Source organism: Propithecus coquereli, unplaced genomic scaffold (genome assembly GCF_000956105.1).
Source record: "Propithecus coquereli isolate 6110/MARCELLA unplaced genomic scaffold, Pcoq_1.0 Scaffold1, whole genome shotgun sequence".
In the NCBI taxonomy this organism is placed as follows: domain Eukaryota; kingdom Metazoa; phylum Chordata; class Mammalia; order Primates; family Indriidae; genus Propithecus; species Propithecus coquereli.
Window position 1 is genome coordinate 18,939,729 of NW_012133857.1, and position 9,458 is coordinate 18,949,186.

Sequence of the window (9,458 nt, forward strand, 5' to 3'; positions counted from 1 at the left end):
AAAAAAAAAAAAAAAAAAAAAAAAGTTTTTTACCTTTGATGTCAACCTAGTATTAAATATAAGTCCTGTAAAATTAATCTAAGTTTTATTAACACAAAACAAATAATAAATAGCAGAACACTCTGGTATATTTTCCTCATTGTTTCTCTTTTCCCCTCTTAGTTTTCAAAGATGACTGATTAATCATTGTTACTTTCAAGACAGACAAAAAACAAATTTCACAAAATATACTAAAGCCATGATTTATCCTTCAAATTAAATTAATTTAACTAATGTTTGGTGTTAGACTAGGTGGTAGCATTCAAAGAAATGAGAGAGGGTCTCCATCCTCCAGAAGCTTAAAATCTATGGGAGGTATCTGAGCAATTGTTGTATGTCTACCTTATCCTTTTACCCTTCTATATTTTTAACATGTAGTGGAATTCATACTTTTTCCTTGCTTTTAAAGACCTTAGCATTAATTGCTATGGCTTATCTTATCAGTTGACTGTTACTAGGTGTACCTGGACAGCTGGAATTGATGGGCACCTGAGTCAGTTTTCTGAGTTTCCTGCAAGTATCCAGGAAACCAGAAAGAAGATACACTACACGCATAAGGGTGTGTTCATTTCCTAATTTAACTCAGGAACTGAACAGCTGGCATGTCACATGAAGATTAATAAACTCAAATGCCACAGTGGTTCCTTAGGCAGCTATGACTACTTTCACATACTGCTTCTTTCTCTGGTATTTGAAAAATAGAGACAAAACACTGGAAACAATCAGTGTTATCATTCCATATTCTCTGTATACATTTATAATAGTAACTCTGGGACGGTTTTCATTTATTAAAAATAATGTTTTATATTCATATCTACCTGAACATCGTAAGAGTCTTATCTCTCTGCATTGGTTCTTGAGAGAGGTTTATTCTTCAGAATTTCAGGGAGAAATAAAGTTGCATATAGCAGGTTGCCAATAGCAAACAGTCACTGTAGTCATGCATTTAAATTAAATTTATTGTTGCGTCTCTCACCAAGGTTTAAACCGAAGGAAGGGACTGGTAAAGGGAGATGATGAGAGATACCTGGTAACAATGCAGGGATTAAGTCCTTACATGCTGGACCCAGCATTCTCAGTGTGGAATCTGAAAGCCCTGTCTGGTCCCTTGTGACGCAATGTCATCTACTCATTGGCTCCTGACATGAACCAAGAATAGCAGTCTTTCCTGCTGTTGCATCAACAGCAGGACTCTTTTTCCCATTGATTTCAGTAATTTTTTTTAAGGAGTTGGGGAACAGAGGTGGGCAGGGGGAAGGGATGGTCTGTAGGATAATTTTCTGCCTAAAACACTCCTTAGAACGTAAAATATTAAACAACCAGTTCTCTGGAATATCTGAATATCCAAAGTCCTATTTTAAGAAGTTCTCTTTTGGGGGAAATTTCTATCAACCTTTAAAACACTGTTAAGAAATTCTAATAAAGATGTGGTAGTTTATACACTGCATTAAAAACAAGACCTCTTTTTAGATCTAATCATAGGACTGAATGTAATCAACTCCCTTGGTGTGGAAGCAATTTACTCTCTGATTTTTTCCTTTTCATAGATGGGAAATTTATTCAGGCAACATGTAAGTCAAGCTACGTTGGTACTATGGGTTTTATGTTTATCAAACGTTCACAATGCATCCAAGAGTGCAGGGCTAAATAATTCTGCTCTTCTGGAGTAATGCTATGAGAATTTTGAAAAGAAAGGGAAAAAAATTCTGTGCCTACACTGTGTAAATGGGCATTTAGAAGATTTGCTTTGCAGACATTTTCAAATACAGGTATACTGTGCTTCATGCACAGATCTGCCTGAATAATTAGATGCAGATTCAACTTTCATGCACTAGAGAAACTGCTTACTGGCACATCCTTTTATATTGCAAACAATCATATTTTTATCTATCTGTTTTTAAATTCAAACTTCAGCTCAGTGGGTGTTTTTTAAAAGCAGAATGGTATTCCATGCTGCATATTAAAAAGGAGGAATCTTTACAGTAAAACTCAAAAAATGCTCCTGTGCTTCAAAAAAGTAATTATTTAGAGTAGCTTGAGCTCCCTGTTGTTTTCATTTCTGCAGACCACACACTTGCCAGGATGAAATATGGAGAGGAGGAAACTCTATCACACTGTTCCCAGTAATAAAAACAGACATGATGAAGTGAGATGGGCCTCATCTTCAGTGCCTCCATTCCCCATCTGTGCTGGATTGAGGGCCTGGTGTCTGTGTGTGGGGCCTGCCAGATAGATCGCACACCTCATGAATCAGGAGAGCGCCTTTCCTCATTCTTCTCTCTCCTACACGGAGACACAGCCCAGCCCTGCACCAGTGAGGCCTCTCCACAAAGCCTGATGACCGGAGAGCTCTCTGCAATCCCAAAGGCACAGGGCCCAAAGGAGCAGCCAGCTTTCCACATCCGGGTATAGAATTGTAAAGAGGAAGAAAGGCATAGGATTTGGCGTCCACATCACTTGCTGGCTCGAGACCTGCGCGAGCTACTTAACCCCTCCAAGACTCATCTGGAAAATGATCCTAACAAGAACAGCTCTCTCATAGGTTGTTGTCAGCGTTAAATGAGACACATAACCCACAAGGCTATTACATAAAGTTGTTTTACTTGGTACTTAATAAATGTCAGCAATTATTACTATTATTGTTGTTACTACTGCTTATTATTAAACCCCTCTCTGGGAGGAGATAGGCAGTTTGCTCAGCAGGTTCAAGGCTTCTGATTTTCAAATTACCTACACATATCCTCCTTCTGTTATTGTGTTCAGGCCACTGGCTCCCCCCGGCCTGCCACTCGCTCTGTCCTGCCCCGCAGAGGACCTCAAGCAGAACAGAGCTCTCTGGGTGGAAAGGTCCCAGTCTGCAACACTGTAGTGATATGGTCCCATTTGCCCTTGTCTTCTATTACTGCTAAGGAAAAAAATCTATATATCCCAAATCACCCAACCCTTACTCAAAAACCTTTGCAGGGTGAGGAGTCTGCTGGTGAGCGGGTTTGACGAGGCACCCCACTGCAATTGTGGACTGATGGAAGCTAGCTTAAATGGATGTAACCTTCACAAACGGGCATTGGGGCTAAGCTAAAAGGCAACTCCTTGTTCTCTAACTAAACAAAGACATTCAATTTTAAAATCTCCACAAAGATCTTAACTCTCACAGTCAGCAACTACAACCCCAGATTAGAATGAGCTATATAGAATCGAGAAATTTTAGAGCCAAAAGGGACCTTACAGGGTGTTTCATGTAAGCATTGTGTTTTAAAGGTTAGGACACTGAGGCAGAGAGAGGAGAGCAGTGATCTGTAAAATCAAAACCTGGTTGATGGCAGTGCCAGGCCTGGAACCCACGATTCCTGAGTCCCAAGTACCTAGGAACCCTTCATTTACCCATTGACCCAATCCACTAGCCACTGTGTGGGAAATAACAAGGGAAGAGAGGAAAAAACCAGACTTACAGCTTCTTCCAAGTGCTGCTGATCTGGATTATCATTTGGTGTGTGCCTCAAGATTTCTCGAAGAAGCAGAGGGTATTTCACCAGACGGCTTCTTGGAATATCAAGGAAATTCCAGAGATCTAGTTTGCGGCTAAAGGGGGATTCTAAACATCGCTGTAGGAAATCTTGGACTCGGTGATCTTGTTTTTTGTGGTCCAGCAGAGCTTTGGCAGCTACTTGATTGCTGCAGTAGCTGTCATAGGAGCTGAGACAAGGCAGCTAAGAAGGAAACAAAGAGAAAATTGGAGTGTCAAAATAATTAAGCTCTGAAGCTCCAAGTGGCATCACTCACTGTGACTGAACAAACACTTAACTGGTCTCCAGGCCTGGCTAACATTCCTTTTTTCTTTTTTTAACACACACTCTAGAAAAGTAATTTTTAAAAATAAATTATTGGGTTTAAAATTTTTTTAAAAAAATTTTTTGTAGAGACAGTCTTGCTAATGTTGCCCAGGCTGGTCTTTAACACCTGGCCTCAAGTGATCCTCCCTCCTCAGCCTCCTGAGTCACTAGGATTATAGGCGTGAGCCACTGCACTTGGCTTTTTAAATTATTGGGTTTTTTTTTTAATTTTTATTTTTTTCCAACATTCCTTTATATGCATGGCTGGAGAAAACCAGTGGAATCTTCAAAATGGCAGGCAATAGTTTTCCTAGGCTCTGGCTTGCTTTCACAAAGTAATTGTGTTAGCTGCACATTTACTTTCTTGATTGTTAAGACCCTATCTTTTCTTTCTTTTTTTTTGCACTTTCTACCAAGCTAGAAACAAACCAAAATTATTGCATATGCATACAGATCAGAATTTTCCTAATCTTCCAAAAATATCCAGTAAGTTGAAAACCTACTATCTTATTTTTAAATTAGTTTAAAATTACAAATAAGAAACTAATCTAGAAGACTAAGTGGCACAAATGGGAGCAAGGGGTGAGATTCCACAGCCTAGTCCTTGGGGTGGCTTGGGGCAAGCACCTCTACATTAGTTTAAGATTCCAAGGTGGCCCAATTATAAAGGGCCTCAAGAAGTTAAAGCAAAAGTATGATTAGTAAAAACAATCAGATACAGGAAGCATTTATAAAAGTTTTAAAAATGAGTTCTGACAGGCCAGGAATGATTTTTGGCTATAACTAATGGTTAACATCATAATACCACACAATGAACAATTCAAGCTTAAAGATTTTAGAACATTTCAACTCCACTGCCTTCATTCCAGCAAAATGCTAATTTCCCTGACATGTCCCATCAGTCACATTGTGTAAACACCACGTCAGAGACTCAATGGAAAAAGCCTCTCATCCCCTTTTTCTACTTCTCCCTCTTAATGGCACCCGAGGGCTACCAGCCTCCAGAAAGTTACCAGAGGCAATAAGACGTAGCCGATGGCCTTGCCGCATTTGTTTCTCTCCCTTGGACTAGAAAGCCACATTCACTATGACACTTGCCCTTCAGAGGGATTTGGTGTGAGACACTGGCAAGACGGTGTCTTTCATTTCTGTATCCTCAGTACTTTCCACTGGGCCTACCACACAGCAGACAGTCAAAGCTTTTGTTCTGAATGAACAAATAAATGAATGTTTAAAGGAATATAAGATTAGGTAATATTTCATGGTTTGGGAACATTCCTTAAAAATAAAGCGTGGCAGCATCTGAAAGTTTAACTATTCTGCTGCTGCTTTTACATCTCTTATTGAAATTATTTTCCCAGTGACTGAAACCAAGAAAACATGCCAGTGAAGTAATATTTTAAAAGTTCACTGCTGAGCTTAACATTCGTTAGAAATGTCTACTTTCCTTACATGTTATTAAATAAAAAAAGAAAAACACACAAAAAAACCTCTACTTGTGTTAAAAAGAGCTGCAGAAGAAATTTTCTCCTCAACTTTATATTTGAAAGTAATGATAATTGGTACTTACACACACACACACACACACACACACACACACACACACACACACACACGCTCGCCCCAGACATGGTGCTGTGGCTTGTAATTTAGATTTTCGGAGTTAATTGAACAAGGCCTCAGGCCTTCTTAATTTCATTTCTACTTCCTTCCCTCTTAAAAAGATCTGGAAATGTCCAGCGTTTTCATTATGGAGAAACAAATCAGCAGTAACTATCGGATGCAAACTAGTGAGGAACCTTGCCCGCATTGCTGCTCACTGTCCAACGGGCCATTACGCCCTCTGATCCCACCGCCCTGCTACCATGGCAACCAAATCAGTCTCTGGTCCTGTGTTCACACCTGACAGGGTTTTCATTTCCTGGGCATGACCTGAAGGGCTATTTGGTTTAGCCATCGGCTACAAAAGACCACAAGCGATCTTTAACTATACAGGGGATGAAGAGTGGACACATCTTGGCTCCCAAATACATACACACTCACTTACTGAGAATGTGAGAGGTGAAAAATGCAGTGGTTAAGAGGACAGGCTCTGAAATCAGGGAGAATCAGGCACACAGCCTAACTTGGACAGCTGCTAGTCAGTGACTCTTATGAGCCCACTTACAAAATGTATATACTAATGTCTTCCTCTCTATTAATGAGATAAAGCACATAAAATGTGGAGCATGGAAACTGGCTTCTGGTTAAGAATCAGTAAGTGCTAGCAATCATTATCTGTCTCTAGAGTATTTTTGTTGAAGAAACTGTGGTTTAGAGAAGCCAAACTACTTGCTCAGCTGGAGGCAAAACCAAGAGTCTGAAGCCTGTTCTTGCCTCTCCCCTAAAGCTCTGAACTACTGGCCATCTCTTTAAATAGAGTATCAAGAATTTATAAGGGAAACTTGTTCACTCTTTAAAGAAATTCTTCCTATCTCCCTAATATTGTGAAAAGTGACAGAACAAATCGATTTTTTTTTGGCTTCCATGTACCCTGCCTCTCTCTTAGGAATGAAAATTTAATTAGAACCCAAATTAACATGAGAACTTGCTGCCTTGGAGAGCTTATAAATTATTTTATTACTGAAAAAATGTTAGCACGGAGGTAAGTCACTTGGGAAGGTGTTTCTTTACGATAGGGAAGGCTACTCAAACAAGCTGCCATTAGGGAGTGGGGGCCACTGATCCTCAGTAACCAGGGTGGTTCCCTGAAAAAACACAACCACTCTGTTTAAGGTCTTCAAAGTAAAAGTAAGTGATTCATTCTAAGGTCAAAACGACTGGCCAGGACTGACTGTTCCACTTGGAAGGCTCACTTGTTTAAAAGGGGGTTTTTTTTTTTTTCCACTTTTTTCCTTGGGGGGAAATAAATCAATTTTCCATGGGTCGAATGGGCTCTAACTTTTCTCATTCAAAGTTCACTAAGATGTTTATTTTGTTCTGTTAAAAAGAACAGAACTCAAACAGATGTACCCTTTGGTTTACAGTTCCCACTCGCATGGACACATCTGCAGTTAAAAGAGGAAAAACATTTAACAGCTCATCAGGCCTGATAAATAAGTGCCATTTCTCATGAAGTCTGGTAACAACGGGCCAGTTGTTTAATTTTAGGCTGCTCTTCAAGCTGCAAGTCCCCATTTGATGCCTGAAGGGTCTAGATAGCAACGGACCTGCATGGTCACACTTCCTTTGGGTATGTACAGAAAGAGACTGCAAAAGCTGCTCCCAGATTAAACCAATTTTCTAATAAAATGGACAAATATTTCAGAAAAAAAAAAGGTAATAACAAGGAAAATTCCTACAATTTTGCTTCTGGCACAACTTGAAAATTTGCATATGATGTTTAAAGAAACTATGTAGTTCTATATTGCTGTCTTGTCAAAAACAGCAGTTATCCTGCTAATTCTGGAGTGTGGCCTCACTGCCTCCTTTATCTCCATTCAAAGCAGGCCACAGACTCAGGAAGTTTAAGAAATACTGAGGCAGATCCTCTTCTCATTATACCTTCTCTGCCTCAAGTTGGCTGGCTCCCTTTTGAGAAATTTCTTTGTGGGCTAAAGAAGTTAAAATATCTACCATGGCTCGTAATAAAATGAAAGTAAAAAATATAAGATAAATGATCTCTCCTGAAATATTAAGGCACATTTCAATTATTCATCTTGGAACATTACTTGCCTTTCAGATACCCTTGGGATAGTTCAGCCTCGGTGCTAAAATTGACTCCTGAACTAAAGCTTTCCAAGTCATGAAATCCTCAAAGCTTCTTGATCAAAGCAGTCATTGAGAAGCATAAGTTAAGATAGGAGACCAATGTTAAAACTTTCTGCACATCCACAGATCATCAGGGTACAAGAACTGGAAGGTTTTAGGAAGGTTAAAATACAAGTAGTAACTGGATAAAAACCTTCACAGCACTCTCCAAACAGTGAAATGATCTCGAATACTAGCTGTTGTGGCAGTTCCTGTCTATTTTTTCTGGAACACTGTGTGGATCAGAGGGATGACAGATCTAATCTTGCCTGTAAGAAGTCATCAAAGTAATCTAATCTCATTATCTGCTTCATAACAAATGACAAACACCCAGAGCTGGGGTGGAACATTCAAGTACTCACAGAAGGAAACAGAAATGTATAGAATAGGGAGCAGTGGGTACTGTGGCAAAATAGAAAGTGCATGTCTTGTCTAAAGTAAATTAAACAAACAAGCAATATTATATACCCAATAAAACACAAATTCAGCCCCAGACCATAAATTTATAACCCCTAATCACAGCTTATTTTTGTTTGTTTGTTTGTTTAATTAAGAAAAGGAATGGGTTATATTGGGATGAAGGTCAGCATATACCCAAGCTCTCCTATAAAATTACTTAGGATCCTATATATGCTAAACATTAGAAATATTTACTTATTATCTTCTTTATAACGCTATATTTTAGATTTTTTTTATAGCCCAAAAAGCTTTTTTGGTGGTGGACAGGAATATGTCAATCAATTTTTATGGGACTAGAAATGGTAGTAATTATATTACTAATTAGCCTGAATCAAATATTAAGTAGTTTTATTTTTATTTGATGTGAAACTAATAATAGTTTCATCTGTACCTTTACTTATTTTATTGGAAAAAGGCCATGTTACTTTTAGATGCAGTAAATCTGTAATAAGAAAACAATTGTTTTCACGATTTAAAGTGATAAAGCCTAAATATAATTATAAATTTTATTAGGAATTTACTATTTTATTTTTTTCTGATGTGAAACCAATATTTGCCAATAAAAAATGTCTAGCTAAAATAAAACTCCACCTAAATTACTGAAATTTATCTTCAACCAAGACCAGAGAATTTTTCTTACCCAGCCCACGAGGATGGGACCAACATGTTCAGTCGAGCCATCAGGCTTACGAACATCTCGAAGCTGACTAAGGAGCTCTGGCAAAAAACAAACAGAATGCTGATTTTGTTAGGCATTCAAATACAAACAGGGCTGGAAGTAGGTTCTGGGTGATTCATATTAAAGGTATTACATAAACACTGACTCGCTATAAGAAAACTCAATTAAGGCAACAAACACTCTGGTTTCTCTTCAGAGTGTATAAATCAATTAAGGCCACAAGCCACGACTCATTCCTGCAACAAAACTATACCTTCGTGCAGAGGAATTAGAGAGTCCAGTGTTCCAAAAATTTGATTCAACTCTTGTTCTGTCATTATGGAGAGTTTCAGCATGGGGTCGTGATAGGCCTGCATGAGAAGGGCAAGAAATGGACGCAAATATTTAAAAACAGAGGCAGTAAACTGCTCATACAGGTGGTCCCTGAGAGGTTCCATCAATAACCGAACTCTGGCTCTCTAACAACATCTTCTCCTGTAACACTACAGAAAGCTTTTTTCAAAAGCTTTTTTATTCTAATATATTATACATCTAGGAAAGAGCACAAATCCTAGGTATAGAGCAGATCTGAGTGTTATAATATTTTTAAAATCAACAAGATCCTGCATCTTGGAAAATTCCCACTTTATTCAAAATTAGCTACCAGCAGGTTCTTTTTCAAT

General features: G+C 38.6%; 1 protein-coding gene across 1 annotated transcript in view; it reads right to left on the reverse strand.

Annotated features, from left to right (window-relative positions):
• ARHGEF3 (Rho guanine nucleotide exchange factor (GEF) 3) overlaps nt 1-9,458 on the reverse strand; it is a 198,196-nt gene that overhangs the window by 18,623 nt on the left and 170,115 nt on the right. The window contains exons 6-8 of the mRNA XM_012640761.1: nt 9,050-9,146; nt 8,758-8,834; nt 3,480-3,746 (exon numbers count right to left, since the gene is read on the reverse strand). Of these exons, the coding sequence (XP_012496215.1) occupies nt 3,480-3,746; nt 8,758-8,834; nt 9,050-9,146 (441 nt within the window). The remainder of the gene's footprint in view (nt 1-3,479; nt 3,747-8,757; nt 8,835-9,049; nt 9,147-9,458) is intronic.